General features: G+C 40.9%; 1 protein-coding gene across 2 annotated transcripts in view; it reads left to right on the top strand.

Annotated features, from left to right (window-relative positions):
* The window catches only part of PRRG2 (proline rich and Gla domain 2), a 44,489-nt gene extending 27,758 nt beyond the window's left edge, over window positions 1-16,731 (top strand). For both annotated transcript variants that reach the window (XM_063435777.1, XM_063435776.1), the window contains exons 3-7: window positions 285-448; window positions 2,892-2,940; window positions 6,287-6,416; window positions 11,516-11,671; window positions 15,451-16,731. In XM_063435777.1, coding sequence (XP_063291847.1) covers window positions 285-448; window positions 2,892-2,940; window positions 6,287-6,416; window positions 11,516-11,671; window positions 15,451-15,484 — 533 coding nt within the window. In that variant the 3' untranslated portion in view covers window positions 15,485-16,731. The remainder of the gene's footprint in view (window positions 1-284; window positions 449-2,891; window positions 2,941-6,286; window positions 6,417-11,515; window positions 11,672-15,450) is intronic.
* Window positions 16,732-17,975: the final 1,244 nt, after the last annotated feature.

Below are 17,975 nucleotides of genomic sequence, written 5' to 3'. Positions count from 1 at the left end.
TATTCGTGTGCATGTATGCAGGGGTAGTTTTATGGCAATAAAGTCTACTATGGCGGTGTTTGTGTGGTGAGGTTACGCCAATAAAGTCTCAAATGAAATTATAGACTTTCAATTTCAAATACCAGCAGAATAACCATTTATACATTTCCTCCTTGTGAATTCTACAAGTTGATCATGGTAGAGTCTTGTATTGATAAGTGCTATCTCACTTAAAATCGTAAATTGAGTTTGTGTTGTGACCAAGGGTGTATCAATTACATTTTGAATCATTTCTCCTTTAATAGTGTTTTTAGACGAAGGGGCTGCAAATAAATTTTTGACGCGTAAACGACGCTATAACAGTTGGGATTTCGAGATGTTTACAAAGGATAATCTGGAGAGGGAATGTGTCGAAGAAGTATGCAATTATGAAGAAGCTCGAGAGATCTTCGAGGATGACCAGGAAACAGTAAGTCCATGCATAGACTATCTAGGTTTTGGTAGTTTTATTATTTTCTGATACCACTAGACAGAACTGCAGTAATGTATGTTCTACTTAGAACATACAATCTAGTCAAAATGGTGGGTCCAGGCTGGACGTGACCCATTTTTATACATATATTTAAAATTGTATGCAAAAACAATAAATTAGAAATAATAGAAAATATACAATAAACACATTTAAAGTTCCTCCAGACTGTGCAGCTTCTATTGTGAAATCTGCCCAGACCAGGAAGTTACTCAGCCAATCATGTTACTCCCTTTGGTTTTTCTATGACCGTGCTGAGCTAGTACTGGAAAAGCAGTGCTTTATGGGCACAGAACGAGATTCTACAAGTTCTATTTCAGTTGTTCACTTTCTGCTGTGGAAGGTTGAGCTATTAGTAATGACTTCATGTTCAAAAAGGAAAAAGAGGATGCATAGCCGGCTGGGAGGGGAAGGAAGGGTGGGACGTTTCTCATGATCTGCTCATTCTGCCATATAAAATATAGGCTGTGTTGGATTATATCCAGTATAATGTATAAAATAGGAAAGGAATACACAGCGGACCATTTACATTTCACTGTATACCCCCTACTACCTGCATAAAATATTAATTTTAAAATAAATATACGAATAGGGGTGTAGAGAGTGATCCTGTAACTAGTCAGTTATAGATGTGCATGTTCCATAAGCTCTTGGTAAATAATTTGACACCGATCTATTCACTTGAAAGTAATATGGAATCAAAAGCATAAAAGTTAATATATACTATATGTATTCAAAAAGTGAAAAGAAAAAAAACAAATATTAAAATAGGACCATCTGCTAAGGTTTAGCTGATAGTATCCAACAAATTATAATATGTACAGAAAAACGGATAGACCGCTGTTGCTAATATGAATGGTATTTAAATTGTACCAAGAGTTAATAGTCTAGGTCTAAATTGTATAAAGCTTGGATACTATAGAGGAGATATTATGTAGCATGGGATATCAGTGTAATAGAGGATATCCTGCACATTGAATTATAGTTGGGATGTTGGGAGCAGGAAAAATAGACAAGCAAAAAGATCTGAGTGACTTTGACAAGGGCCAAATAGTGATGGCTAGACATCTGGGTCAGAGTATCCAAAATCGCAAGTCTTGTGTTGGGGTGTTACCGGTACGCAGTGCTTGGTAAATACCAAAAGTGGTGCAAGGAACGACAACTGGTGAACCGGCCTGAGAGTCATGGGTGCCAAAGGCTCATTGATGGACGTGGGGAGCGTAGGCTAACCGGTCTGGTCCAGTCACACAGAAGAGCTATTGTTGCTCAAATTCCTAAAACACCTAATGCTGGCCATGATGGAAATGTGCCAGAACAAACAGTGCATTGCAGTATGCTTTGTGTGGGGCTATGTAGTTGCAAACCGGTCAGAATGCCTATGATGACCCCTGTTCACAGCGAAAAGTGCCTTTAATGGGAGGACATAAGTATTAGAACTGGACTGTAGAGTAATAGAAGACGGTTGCCTGATCTGATAAATCACATTTTCCTTTAGATGAGGTGAATGACTGGGTGCATGTGCATTGTCTATCTGGGGAAGAGATGGCAACAGGATGCACAATGGGAATAAGGCAGGCCGGAGGAGGCAGTGTTTTAGCTCTGAGCAATGTTCTGCTGGGAAACCTTGGATCTTGGCATTTATGTGGATTTTACTTTGTCACGTACCACCTACCTAGAGATTGTTACAGACCATGTAAACCCCTTCATGGCAATGGTGTTCCCTGATGACAGTGGCCTCTTTCAGCAGGATAATGCATTCTTCCACACTGCAAATACATTTCAGGAATAGTTTAACCCCTTAAGGACCAAACTTCTGGAATAAAAGGGAATCATGACATGTCACACATGTCATGTGTCCTTAAGGGGTTAAGGAACATGACCAAGAATTTAAGGTGTTGTCTTGGCCTCCAAAGTCATCCATGGAGTGAAGTCCATGCCTCAGAGCTGTTTTGGTAGTATGAGGAGGATACACATTATATTAGAAGGGTAGTTTTAATGTTGTGGCTGATCATTGTATGGCCACTTTGTCTTCTCTGGGTTGATGTGAGGTTTATGATTGGTTGCACAGTGTGGTCTCTTCAGATTAAAGGAGGTTGGAAGTAGTCTTAGAGTGCTTGGGTTATGGGTTAAATGCTCCCTGGTGGTGGTATGTATTAAGATAATTGGGGTTTTGGTTGCAGTTTAACACAAACTGTTAAAGTTTCAAAACCTTTTGATTGAAACTGTTACATGCGTGTTACATGTATCCACCCTCAAATCAACCACTACATTTTCTACTCCACTGGAATGAAGTAAATGCATTAATCATAATGTGGTCCTATAAAACCCTCCATAATTCTCTTGTGTATTTTGTGTACTTATTTAATCTTATTTTTTTATGCAGAAAAAATATTGGGACACCTATCCACACAACGGGAAAGGCGGCAATTCGTGTAAGTGAAATAAAAACAGAAGGGATTCGGCGTTTGTAAAATACCGGTAATGTTCTGAAGCCAGCTTAATCACCAAATCTGGGTCTCTCTTATCTGGTAGAAAAAGTAAAATGTGAAGACGTTGGTGCAGTGCTTAGGATGTCCTTGAGGGTATATTCCAAAAAAAGGAGAGGAACCAATAGTGTGTAACGTAAATTATAATGGAGAGAAGATAAAATAAGTTCACTTACACTTTGCAGGAGCTTAGGTTCAGCTCCAACGTAAAAGCTTGTGTTGGCTGGTGTCCCACTTTCTACAGCTCAAGCTTTCTAAAGTGGAGCTTCTTATCTGTCCTCTTTATAAAACTAATCTGCCAGCATTACTCTCCCCATAAGTATATTGTACACCCATCATTGCAAACCTGATGTCCTGGATTTATCTTTGTCTCCGTCCAAACCTGTATACCCCAAATTCAGTCTTTAAAAATAATCCTATCCATCTCACTTTTAAACTATTGCATGCATTCACCCCTTTCTTACATACTAAGGACATTGTTCACACCCTTATAATGTCTCTCGTTCATTACTGAAACTCTTTCCTTATTAGTCTCTCCAGAAATTGTACTTGGGGTCAGCCTTAGGCCTCTAGAGTTGCCTCTAGAGGTGTATTCAAGCCTGTAAAGTAAACATTGTTGTTTGTACAAAACAGCAATGTTTCACATTGCAGAGTTAAAACTACAGGACCACTGTCCCCTGACCACTTAATTGAGATGTGGTCTTTGGAGAAAACGCGAAAATTAACACACAACTTGTTGAAGGACTTCAAAGTCCACCTTTTTAAACATAAACATAATTCAATAGGAAAACAAACATAAAGGTGTCTTAATAAACAAGGTGGGAGCCATGATGTTATCCCTGAATCTTTCCATTTCAACTATCAAAAGAAAATGACTGCATGTACATACCACCCAAGTGTCCCTATTTAAGATGGACAGTCCCTTTTTTGGGTCCAAATCACTCTGTCCTTTTCTATACTAATGTCTCTTCTTTCTAGGCGCTCCATATTGTTGGTGTCTGAGTGTATAACAGAGCTCCACAGCAATAATATTACCCTTTAAACTACACTAAATATGTTTAGAAATTAGTCTGTGTAAATAAGATACGTTGTTTCTTGCTCAATATTACATTTTATTTGCATAAATTGTTATTAGTAAGTCACCTAAAATTTCTCAGAACGGCCCTGCCCCTGATCACCCTTTCCTAACACTAAAGTGTCCCTCTTTGTTCATTTGAACATTTGGGTGGTGTGCCTGTGATTAGTGCATATATCGAAATGACATTACATGGAGAGTAACGCATTCTCCTTATGGGGGCAGTCATGGAATGACACAGTGCAGTCATGTGATAACAAATCAGGTGATAAGCTGTGTGAGTTGCTATAAACAGTGATTTGTGGCAGATTTAATAGCCAAATGTTACCTGCTATACCTGAATATCAGGACTGCTTCCGGGAGGTCCAGCAAGCAATTATTACACCTGGAGCCTCCAGGGTACGTCTGACGAATTGTAGAGAAAGGCACATTTTAAGTCCATAATATCCAAAAAGTAAACATATTCCAGCTTGGCTATATTAGCCTAAATGTGCAGCATCAATGTCAATAATTCCTGGTTTAGAGAATACTTATCGTGTGTGTGTGTGTGTGTATATTTGATCAGTCATGCATTGGCAGGCATTAAAATTAAATCCATAAATAGCCACTACCATTTATGAATGTACACACATTGGGTTCTCAGACTGACAATACTGCCCCCTAGCTTTCTAATGTGATATAAATACAAGGCCCTAACAATTTTTCCTGATTTACTCAATTTGCTATTTTTGCTTCAAATGTAAATTCACACTTGTGAATAACCCTAACAGTCCTTCTATCACAGCTGCCATTTAATAGTTTTTTTTTTTTTTTTTAAAGTACAGATGTTTCATGGTCATTGATGTATGGCATTAAAACTGTTTTTAATATAATGGGGGGGGGGGGGGGAGACTTTTTTTTTTTCTTCCATATTTTACAAAAGAAAAAAAATGGCATTTATGTTTATATCAATAAGCATTGATCCTCTGATACTGTAGCAAGCAAAGCATAATATTAGATAAATTCTCCTTTTTCATCTCATAATAGGTGTTTTTGTGCAGGTTGGTTTATTGATTTATAGCGTCTGGCTATGTATAGATTGAGATATTGATAATGTAGTAAAACTGTGTGCCCTACTTAATAGATATTTCCTTTTTATAAGAAATTGCATAAAATATAATACAAAGTGCTAAAACATGTTTTCACCCTCCTCTCCCCAAATTATGAATTTCCTTATCTCTATGACACCGGTGTGAAACCAGTTATTCCAGATTAAAGTATCGTTTCTTATGAAATGGTCATTAAACATTTTGCAGAGTAGTCCTTCATGGTTGATTACATAATAGCAAGAAGAGCAGGTTTGGAGGGGGAAATCCTTTTTGTTCTTGTTTAATGGATTTACTAACACTTTTCACATTTGTCCAATAGTAAAGTCTCTCATGTGAATAATAGTCATGATAGGGGCTACCCATGGTGAGTGTCTCTAGGAAAAATATATAATTTACAGCCAGTTGTATGTTAAAGTATGTTCTTTATACCCTCTAGTGTACACAATGAAAAATGCATTTAGAAGTAAGCCAAAACAATGCAAGGTTATTAAAGGAAAGAAAATGTAATTATTGGGTTGTTTTTTCCCCCTAAATCTTTTTAGTTGGAGCTTAAGGCAGGGTTTAACAATTTAAGTTATATACTACTAGCCAAGGCTGAACTTACTTGCCACTGAAAATCTGGAGAGTCCCTTCCACACTGACCAGGAGTAAATTTCTATTCACTGGGGATACATTATCACATGCCAATGGCCAACTGTGAGTATAAATGTTGAGCCCTGGCTTAAAGGGACGCTACAGGCACCCAGACCACTTCAGCTCATTGACGTTGTCTGGGTGCAGTGTCCCTGTTCCTGTAACCCCGCGATTGTAATTATTGCAGTTATTGATAAACTACAATAATTACCTTGCAGGGTTAACTTTATCTCTAGTGGCTGTCTACAACAGGTGCTCTTATATTCCTAGCCTATAGTTTCCCTTTAAGGCAGTTACTTGCTGCGCATTTACAGAGCAGAGTACAAGTAGACCGCATTCACAGCAGCGTTCACTTCCCCTGTATGCATGTTTTCCATGACAAAAGTTGTATGTAACATTTATGTGGTCATAATTCTCATAGGAAATGCCTAATTATTTGCAATTGTCTTTTTGATATAAATAACTCCTAACAATGACTTTCCTTTTATACCCTCAGCATCTTCCGGCACAGTGGATGTGGCAGGTCTCGTGGCTGGGCTTATAGCTGGTCTCGTATTGCTGGTGATGGCAGGGGCTATAATTCTGTATTGTGTACGATACCGAGCCAAGGATTCTGCTAGAGGGAGGTGAGTTATCCATATAAAAATAAGCCATTTAATAATCGTGAGTTGTTTTTTTTTTTTTTTTCATTCTTTATTTTTGCGTTGTGCTTATGGTTACAAACATGTTTGCTCTGCCACAACAGCAGGAGCCCAAATTATGCAAGCGGTTCAAGTAATATAACATTATGGCAGTTGAGGTTTGTGCACATTTTTTGATTTTTGGTATCAGGCAATAGGTGAAAATGTGTATGTCAGCAGGAGCGGTTTATAGGACTAACAGTGTTATTTTTCAAGATTGTCAGGTGTGGCATTTCAGGTGTTCGTGTGATATTGTGCAAGAAGGTCAATTGTTTTGGGTAATCTGGAGAGCTGTACAGTAGTTGTGTTTGAGTGTAATGTGTCACCGGGCTTCTAGTGGTTCGGGATAGTGGGTGACCCAGGTCGCCGGGGTTGCGCAGGCTGACTTATAGGGCGGGTCATGTGTCAAGATGTTCAGGTCAGGCTTTAGGTGATCAAGTGGTGGGTCTTTGGTGGACTGGGCCTCCATGTGTCTAGTGGCCAGGATTCCCCAGAGGGTAGTTTGCCCATGACCTACGGGGTGGCAGGGGGGGTGGAGGGGAACTGTAAGGTTCCTGCCTCTCCGACAGGTGTGTAGAGGCACCATCATGTGTCGGTCTTCCGGGAGTCAATGTTTTCATGTAGATTGTCAGGTGTATGAAGCATAGTAACGTATGCTGAACTAGAAATTAGCAATACAGTAGCTATAAACATATGAAACATTCCTAAATGAGAAAAAAAAAAAAAAATCAAAGTCATTTGTGGCTGGAGCAGTCGTTCGCGCTGCCCTCCCCCAGGAACTGTGAGTGGATTGTGAGAGTCCTCTCTCGCCTTTGCCAGTCGGGTGGCCTGGTCTGACGGTTTCATGATTTGGCCAGCGTCTTCTTGATGTCTTGTACCCAATTGTGGAGGTCCTGTTTAGTGGCCAATGTGTTGTTAGGTGGTGCCTGTGGTGGTGTCAGGGTGTACCCACTATCAGCCTCCGTTTGCACAGGTGTTTGGGATGCAGCACGGGACGTTGTCTGGGTTTGTGGAGCGTCCGCGGCTATTTTGGAGTTCGCCTGTTTCTGCAGTAAGATCCCGATGTCGGCCTGCTCCGCTGGATGGCCGGGCTGTGTTTTCTGTGTACGTCTCCCCATTTTTACTGGGGTCGTGCCGTGGGTCTTCAGAGGGCTGCTTGCTGGGTCAGGCTCACCTCGGCTATACACTCCGTCTAGGAAATACTTGAGCCCTGAGATGGTCGGTGAGGGATAGGCCTTACGCCTCCGTTTCACCTGGAAAAAAAGGCATCAATGTGTGCGCTCTGCAGTCCCGATGCCGATTTCAAGGTAGATTTGTCAATCGGTCAGTCCATTCTCAGGATGTTTGCGGCTTAGTCTCATGAGTTTTGGTTGCTGGCAGAAATGGCGACCGCTCCGTTTCAGGTTCAGGCTCCATCCCCCAATAATCGTGAGGTTTTAATGGCGTCTAACATGCACAGCTTCCTGCGTTGGTTTGGTTAATTTCATATCCTTAAAATTTTGTGTAAATCCAACAACAGACACATATCCTGCACATGCCTAAGTTGGCTTTTAGTAAAGAAAGGTTAGATCAATTGAAACCAAAAAGTCTTGCACTCTCTCACTAAACCATGGCCAGACCATCACGGTTAAAAGTGTGATCATGTGTGTAAGATAGGGAAGGCGGTGGGTGCTGGCATAGGCGTGCGCACGGGGTGTGCCGGGTGTGCCTGGGCACACCCTAATCCCCGCGGCACGCCTATGTATTGAGACTGGCAGGGGAGATCTCAGGATCTCCCCTGCCGGCTCATGCAGAGCCTGCGCTATCCGAGCGCCGGCTCTGCTCTCAGCCTCCGCTCACCGGCTCACAGGCATGGAGGGAGGCAGGAGAGGACCCGGGGAGCTATTGCCAGCAGCTCCGCCGGGTTCCTCTCGCGAGATCTGAGCGTTGCCACGGCAACGCTCAGATCTCGCGTGAGTGAACGCTAGCCCTGCGGGGCTAGAGTTCACTCTCCACTGGACCACCAGGGATGGATGGCAGCAGCAGCAGGATCCCCCCTCCCAGGCATAAGGTAAGAAGGGAGGGGGGATAACTGATCTGCCCCCACCTCCACTGGACCACCAGGGAAGGCAGCAAGGAAGGATCCCCCCTCCCTACATAAAGTAAGAAGGGAGGGGGGATATTAAGTAATGTATCACCCACACACATACACAGCACCCACACACATACACAGCACCCACACACATACACAGCACCCACACACACACACAGCACCCTCACACACAGTACATTTACAGCACCCTCACAAGTGCACACACACACACACAAACAGCACCCTGACACACAGTACATTCACAGCACCCTCACAAGCACGCGCACACACAAACACCCTCACCCACGTAGTACACTACCAGCACCCTCACACACACATCACACTAACAGCACCCGCACACAGCACACACACAGCTTTGTGTGTGTGTGTGTGTGTGTATATATATATATATATAATCTATGCCGCGTATGCTTGTGCTTTAGGTGCACACCCTAATGCAATAGGCTGCGCACGCCTATGGGTGCTGGGAAGAGCGCTGGTTTTGGTAATACTGCTTCAAAGCCATTTGACAAAAAGGCTATAGGATGGCATCCTTATACTTATAGTACCATCCTGTTACCTGCCCTGACCTTAAGACCACTTTTGGCCTTACCCCTCTGTCTTACCATTTTGGATTTCACGCCTGGATATTATCCTATTTAACAAAGCACCATGCTATCCCACACTCATCAAAACATCTCCACCTCAAGAGTATTTTGTAGGTTGTGCTTGTAGAGGATTGCTGTTCTGCTTCACTTGGGTTCCAGATCCCAGAAAAACAGAACCCAGTGGGCTGTCACATAATTGCCGAGAGAAGGCAATGAGGAAGGAGTTTTATGTGTTGTCAGATTTATCAGTTGAAATGGAGTCTTATGGTTTTTTTTCCCCACTATGTCAAATTTCCTTTTTCAGTTTCAATGGTCCATTATTTATATACCGTATATACTCGAGTATAAGACGAGTTTTTCAGCACATTTTTTGTGCTGAAAAACACTTACTCGTCTTATACTCGAGTCAGTTGTCTGTATTATGGCAATTTTCATTGCCATAATACAGACAAGGACCGGGGGCTGTCAGGAAGCTGTAACTTACCTTCACCGCAGCTCCTGTCAGCTCCCTTCTCTCTCCTCCGTCCGTGCAGCTCCCAGGTCAGCTCCCTCTGCAACTCTCGCGAGAGCCGCGGGGTCAGAGCGTTGCCACGGGTTACCGTGGCAACGCTCCGCACGGCCGCGAGAGTTGCAGAGGAAGCTGACCTGGGAGCTGCACGGACGGAGGAGAGAGAAGGGAGCTGACAGGAGCTGCGGTGAAGGTAAGTTACAGCTTCCTGACAGCCCCCCTCCTACAGCCCATCCACTGGACCACCAGGGAGTGAGAGCCCCCCTCCCTGGCCAGCTAACAAGCAGGGAGGGGGGACGAAAAAACAAATAAAAAAAATAATATAAAAAAAAAAAAATTATAAAAAAAAATAATAACATTAAAAAAGTATATATCACAATAATAATAAAATAATAATAATTAATAAAATGCCCACCCCCACCAATGCTCTGCACTCACACACACACACTGCACTCACACACACTGCATTCATACACACTCATACACACACTGCACTGCATTCATTATATTCACACACTGCATTCATACACACACTGCATACACACTGCATCACATACACACACTGCATTCACACTGCACTCATACACACACTGCACTGCATTCATTATATATACACACTGCATACACACTGCATTCATACACACACTGCATTCATACATACACACATACACACACTGCATTCACACTGCACTCATACACACACTGCACTCATATACACACACTGCATACACACTGCACTCATATACACACACTGCATACACACTGCACTCATATACACACACTGCACTCCATTCATTATATACACACTGCATTCATACACACACTGCACTCATACATACACACTGCATTCATTATATACACACTGCACTCATTATATACACACTGCATACACACTGCACTCATACACACACTGCACTGCATTCATTATACACACACTGCACTCATATACACACATTGCACTCATATACACGCACTGCACTCCATTCATTATATACACACTGCATACACACACAGCATTCATATACACACTGCATTCATACACACACACACTGCATTCATTATATACACACACTGTAAATAAATATTAAATTAATATAATTTTTTTAGGATCTAATTTTATTTAGAAATTTACCAGTAGCTGCTGCATTTCCCACCCTAGTCTTATACTCGAGTCAATAAGTTTTCCCAGTTTTTTGGGGTAAAATTAGGGGCCTCGGCTTATATTCGGGTCGGCTTATACTCGAGTATATACGGTAATTGTTTCCTGAATTTGATTGGTAAAATTCCAATGTGGTTAAATATTAACCAACTGCTAACTGGGTGGAGCCAAATGTATCTGCTAATGGATCTCATTGTCCAAATAGGTTCATTTAGAATTAGTTCAAAAGAATTGTAACCAAATTCCAATCAAATTACAGCAATATTGCAGCAAAATTTCCCCACGTCAAAAGGAAAAATATCCCACTAATGTAAGAGTCAGGTCAGGAGGGATTGTGATCTATGTATCCTTAGCTTGCTAAGTGGGGTTTAGGGTCACATTATGGTGATTTAAAATTAGGGGCTTAATGTTTTTAATGTAATTTTCTTGGTCTGCATCAGGGGAATAGGGAAAAATAAATTGGCCATTAGGTTACAATTTGATTGTTTTGTTGAAATTAGTCAAAATCCCCATTGGGGTATTCTCAGACAACCAAGCTGAAGCTGAATGGAAGTTAAAATGGAAATTCTTTTAAATTAAACAATATTTTCTTTTTTGTGAATGGCTGCATGGGTTAAAACCTTCAGCTGCTGTTCATTTGCCATTCAGAGTTTATTGAACTCTGATTTGACTGATTCTGTTCTTTATCTTTATTTTTAGACCGCCTGTAAATTTAACTAGTAATATACCGCTGCCTGAGGAACTGCCATTGACCCACCTTCCTGTACCTGTGCCCGATGCACCAGGGCTTCCTAGCTATGAGGAAGCATTAGAAGCATCAGGCACGTATGATGCACCCCCACCACCATATCAAAGGTAAGGTTTTTTTTTAAAATGTAAAATGTTTGCCAAATCAGCCATTTATGAATACAGTTAACAACTATGAATAGGGGATGGGCTCCTGGAAATGTATCTTTAAATACTGCTACTCCAAGCACCATAACCAGTACAGCCATCTTTATTGGCTATGGTGCCATTAGTGCCTGGTGCCCTCCTAGTGTATTTTGTGAAACCGTTTTAGAATGTTTTGACAAAATACTTGAGTTCCCCGGGCACCCAGGCTGCATATACTCTACTGCAGAAGAAGCCGCATGTTTCTCTGCATCTAAACACCGCCATTACAGGACCATGATAATTTGCTAAGAGACAATGAGAGTTCACTCTCTCAGCCAATGAGACAGGGCGTGCATTAACTTGCTAACCAGATTCTCCTCCAGGAGAATCCGGAAGCATGTTTTGTGGTCATGGTTGACTGGTGGGACCCAGGTAAGTTGTCCAACCATTCTAAAATGTTTTGACAAATTACATCAGGATGGTGCCAGGATACTCCTGGCACTATAACCACTACAGTGGACTACAGTGGACTGTAGTGGTTTTGGTGATTGGAATCTTCCAAGCCAAAAGTGGTCTGGCTCCCAAAGATGGAAGCACAGAGGAGGGAGAGCTTTATGTAGGTAATTCTCCTTTTTCCCCCTCCCCAAGACTATAGCAATGAAGTAGACATGTAACCTTGGTGGGTATCTGCCCAAGAATCCAATTTAAATCCCTGGAGAAAAAGCCAATAATGTAGTCCAAAGCTGTAATAAGCATAAATGTTTTGTTTGACCTGGAGTGTTCATTTTTTTTTTTTTTATAAATTCTTTATTTATGTCAAGGAAGAACATTACAATAAATGCATATCATGTCAAGATGATACAGGATATTGTTACATTATACATGCATGGTTCACATCGTATTTGGAATGACCTTAAACTATCCCTCCTAGTAAACCTTCACTTCACCAACGTATCCTGGAATGCGACTATCATGCAATGCTTCTAACCAGTCTTTCCCGTTTTTTTATTTTTACATTTTTAAACTTATAACTTAGAATAGAGAGAAACAAAAGCAGTAATAAGACAAAAACACAATAAAGCAGGTCAGACAGCACCATATATATCATACTAGTATGTTCGTATGTTCAGTATGTTCAGGACATGCCCTATCTTCCATCCTGTGCTTCTATGTGAATCTAACAACTCGTTTGCTGTTTTTTATTTTTGTCAATCTCTTTCAAAGTTCTATCCAATTGCTCCATTAAGCCCATGTCCTTATCCTTTCGTGGTACTAGTCGTTTACAGTCTGCCTGGCTTTTGTGAAATAATTAAGAAGATCTCACAAGAAAGAAGGAAAGGAACAGAGAAATAGAAGTAGATATCAGAATGTGAAAGAAGGGAAAACTGGGGGGAAAAAAGGGGGGGGGGGAGGAGGGTGACGTCAGGAGAATCCGGCCATCCCATGTCGTGTGAGCGAAACTCACGTATTGGCTGCGCTGGCCTCCCAAGGGCCCCAAATTTTTTTCAAACTTTTTCGTCGTACCCCTAACTCGAGCTGTTAGGTCATCCATGAGGTAATTATCTTTAATTTTCCTGATCACCATATCAATCCCTGGGGCCTCCTGTCTCAACCATACCTGTGCCAGAGCTCTCCTAGCTGCCAGAGTCACCTTATTCAATAGGGTTAGTTGCGCTTTGGTCCAGTTATCTATAGGTCTGGCTAATAAGAACACCCATGGGTCTAGTTTAACCTCCCTCTCAAATATGTCTTGTAGCAATTGCGCAATTTGTCGCCAAAACACTTGTGCTATTGGGCATTCCTACCACATGTGGACATATGTTCCCTTGAGACCACACCCTCGCCAGCATAGGTCTGTAGTAATTTGATTCATACGGCTCAACTTTACCGGTGTGGTATACCATCTAAACAGCGTCTTATAGGACTGTTCCTGCAGCGAGACACACATAGAAGCCTGCGCGGCTGCCTCCCATATCTCTTGCCACTCCACTCCCTCTAGTGTCTCTCCTAATTCCGCTTCCCATTGGGCTATGTATGTTAATCCTCCCCATTCTGAAGTGCTGTGGCATAAATGTAAGTAGATAAGTGAAATCATTCTTCCTGGGAATTGTTCTTTTGCGCATATTCTTTCAAAGAACGTCATCTGTGCCTCTGCGGCTTTTTTAACCTGGATGCCACGGGCATAATCCCTGATCTGGAGGTACCTGAAAAAGTCAAAGGGTTGCAGAGGTGTTTTATTTTGCAGATTGTCAAAAGTCACGATCGAGCCCCCCTTGTATAGTTGATATAACCTTTGCAGCCCTGCCCTTTCCATGCCTCTAAACTCCCGAGCCGACATCCCTGGTAAGAATGCTTTGTTCCTCAATAGAGGGGTCATCGGTGAAGGGGAGGACGCCAAGCCATACTTAGGTGCAGCTGTGTCCCATATTTTCAGCGAATTGGAGATCGCTGGACAAGTCACAATTATGTTCGGTCTGTGCTCCTTTGGGGTCCACATATAGAACTGAGGCATATCCATAAGGATGCTTCCAGGTCAACCCATCTCCTTTCCTCCGGCGGGGAGTGCCACAGCGCCACCTGTGCCAGTTGGGCTGCAATGTAATAAAAGTGCAAATGTGGAAGGCCAAGTCCTCCCCTGCCCTTAGCTCGATAAAGAATGTTGCGTGATACCCTGTGTTTCTTGTTTTGCCATATAAATTTGCCTATGGCTTGCTGTAGCGGTCCTAGGTCCGATCTGGATACCCTTATCGGAAGTGCCTGGAACAAAAACAATATTCTAGGTAGCACATTCATCTTTACGGAGTGAATCCTGCCGATCCAAGAAATTGGCTTTTCCATCCATTTCTCCATATCCGTCATCAAGGTCTTAATCACTGGAGTGTTCATTTTACGTTAACACTGAATATCTGTAGTGCAAGCAACAATGCTTCAAGTGTTTCCTTAAAGTGTGTATACATGTGTATGGCACTTTGCAAAAACAAATGGACGAACATGCATGTGTTAATACTGCACTTCTCTTTGTCTGAGGCACCTGGTGCATCATGGGTGGTGATAACACCCTGAACACAGAAGTGCATGGGGGGGTTAATTACATTGTTTACCATGCTATACTCCTTACCTCCGCTTCATGAGGGTTTACTGTTGTGAGTGAAGAAGTGTCACTGCCTGACGAGTGACCATTACTCTTTAATGGCTTACCCCAAGCACTATGACACTATCATTGTTTTGAAGTGGTCATGGTGTTTGGAGTCTGTATGTGCAGAATTTCAGTATAAAACGAATACACAGAGATATATAAAAAAAATTATATTACTGATAGAGGTGGAACTCCACTTCCACTTAATTAGTCAGATTGGAACGAGAGTTCTGGCTGGCTAAGGTCAGTTCTGTGCCTATTCCTTGCACAGATTATTATTCACTGTCTGAGAACGCTCAGCTTTCAGCTAATGAATGATTGGCGTCCAGCTTCGGCAGCACTTCATGTGCGTCACCCAGCTCTGAGGAGGCTCAGCGCAGGGCAGGAGCCAGGAAAGAGGGCAAAACAATGCAAAATGAATTGGCCCATGGCCGGGCACAGCACCATAAATGTTCCCAAAACACAAAAGGTAAAAAAAAAACACAAAGAAGGGTTAAATGCACAGACTGTTTAAGTCTGAACCTGCAGCCGAAGTTCATAGTAGATAATATAACTGCTGTAGTTATGTATTACTTTTATTTGATGTTATGCAAACTATAATCTTTGACATTTTTGTTTTCCGCAGAGGTTCTACCAGATCAACCACTGAACCCAGCTGAAGATAATTGCATTGAATATGGACTTCTTTATGACCAAAGTGTACAGCATGACTGTTAAAGAATTGAATGTGCTTTTGCGAAAAATGAAATGGGTTCTGTGTACATTTCTTTTTTTTTTTTTTTTTTTTTTCTTTTTTACTTTTTCTTAATAACATGTCAGGCATTTTTCGTCAGTTACCAAAGCCACTGAAACTGCAGTATAGATGCTATCCATGTTTAATCCATACTAGTTCCATGTCCTGGTTGATCTGTGCAGTTCTTCAGAGCTACACATCTCACATAAACATTTGAAACACTGGAGTTGGCATATTAAACCTGCACTGAGTTAATTATCCTTCATTACACAAGACAAACCCAACCTCATTGGCATTCCTAATGCATTTAGAAAAGGCCATTGACTTTAACTTGGATCGTACCTGTTTCAGTTATTTCTTTGAAATGTCACGTATAAATGTCAACACAAATAACATGATATCATATGCATTCTGTGCTACAGCCCGTTATCGGGGAAGAATTCCATTAAATGTGAGTTATAAAAAAAATATATACGGTATGTATAAATATTCTGTGTAATCACTAATATTGGAAATATTGTTTACAGAATGGAATTTCAACCAAGATGCTTTGTTGGCTCAATCTTTGGAAGGATTTAAACAGGATTTAAATCAATGCAAGAACCTACACTGTTTTAATCAGGCGAAATTGCTATGATGTCATTAGAATCAGCTCATTGTTTTTCCGTAATCTGAATATTCTACAGATTTGAATGTGTCTGTGATCCATCATTTGATACTGTAAATACAAGACGGTCCATGCAATCTGTCAGTCATTGAAGGTGGGACTGATGGCTTGGGATACCTTGGTCCTAAAGAGTTAAAATGCTTTTATTGAATTGCAGTTGTACGTCGAAGAAAATCATAGTACTAGCAGAACTTTTTAAAGGCTTTGTATATAACAACTAAATGTAGCTTGTAAACATGTGATTGTTACTGTGAAGGCACCATAGTCCTTTTTTTTTGTGTGAATACAGCTGCATCGCATTCTGAGAGCTACCTGCCTTCTCTTAATCAGTGGGTTACAGGCTCACTCGTGTATTGAATTTTTATAAATGTTCCTCTGCAGCACTCGTGATAGTAGGGCAAAGTTCCTATGCTGCAGCAAACTATCAGTGTGTCACGTTTAAATCCTATTTAAGTTAGAGAAATAAGATTCAAAATAAAGATTAGAGATTAGTAGTATTTAAAAAATGTTTTGAAAAAAATAAAAGCCATATTCTTTGCTTTTGTCCCACAAATGTGCATTAGGTTTTTAAATATAAGATTTGCTTGAATTGGTCCGCGAAGGCCATCCCTTTTATAAAGCCATTTATGAGAACGCTTACGTTCTTTTTCGAGGATATTGATCATATTGGTTGCTCTCAGTGTAAAAAGCCATATTCTTTCAAGAAATCATGACGTTGTGATATTTTGACTCCCATCACTGTCAACCACTGACTGAGAATGATAGTAGTTGGTACACGCGGTTATTCATTAACGTGAGAATTAAAATTGAAATTTCAGATTTAAGGTGAAAATGGCTGACCCGGAAAAATTAGATCGGTCGGCCATGCTTTCTCTTCTCTGGCCTTAGATTTTAAATTCACTTGAAATCCTTACTTTATTAAATAACATTGATAGTATAATCCCATGTCTGTGTTTTCTTTTAAACTGGTTTTGGTGGTATTATAATAAAGCGTGTAAGAATGTGGATAGTAAATTTTTCGCCAGAAACACATTTCACTAAACGATGCCTTAATTAAATTTGTATTTTTTAAATAAAGTTCATTTGATAACAATTCTGTGTAGGGTGCTGTTTTTATTATCCAATTTTATTTTCGTATTTTTTTTTTCAATTTATTTTTTTGCCGACTTTCATTACAGAGACGCAACTACTGTGATATTTTATGTTTTTAGGAAATAGTGTAGCGTGTTTTTGTTTTATATTGCTGGCAATTTTCATATAATTTAATAATACTTTTATACTTTGTAGGCTGAATTCTTGCAGGGACTGTCTCTGCATGAACGCCTTTACAATTATTATCTTCTCAGTACTTTCCATATATCACTTTTTTTTAAATTCTATTTCTATGGTAAATACATGTTGGTAGTGATTTCAATCTAGTGTATCAATATGAAAGTGTGAAAGCAGATAAACTTCTAGAGAACAATGGGATCATTTTGACCAGTCAAATGCAGCATGACACATCATAGGTGTGCCCAGACACTCCTAATGCAGGGACATCATTTCTCCCTTACCCCTGTTTCGCTCTCAATGGGGACTTTTACCTGAGATCAGGTTAGACTGTAATGTGAAGAAAAAAGATGAAATGATTTGTATCGTTCTATACCTTATCACTAGTGGTCCCATTCATGAAAACATTCTGTCTAGGAATAGATGAAGGTAATACACTGAATCTCCAGACTCTGGTCTTTGGTAGAAAATCCAAGAATGG

The sequence above is a fragment of the Pelobates fuscus genome, chromosome 11 (assembly GCF_036172605.1).
Source record: "Pelobates fuscus isolate aPelFus1 chromosome 11, aPelFus1.pri, whole genome shotgun sequence".
Taxonomy (NCBI): domain Eukaryota; kingdom Metazoa; phylum Chordata; class Amphibia; order Anura; family Pelobatidae; genus Pelobates; species Pelobates fuscus.
Note: the sequence above shows the minus strand (reverse complement) of the source record. Positions and strands in the feature narration are given on the sequence as shown.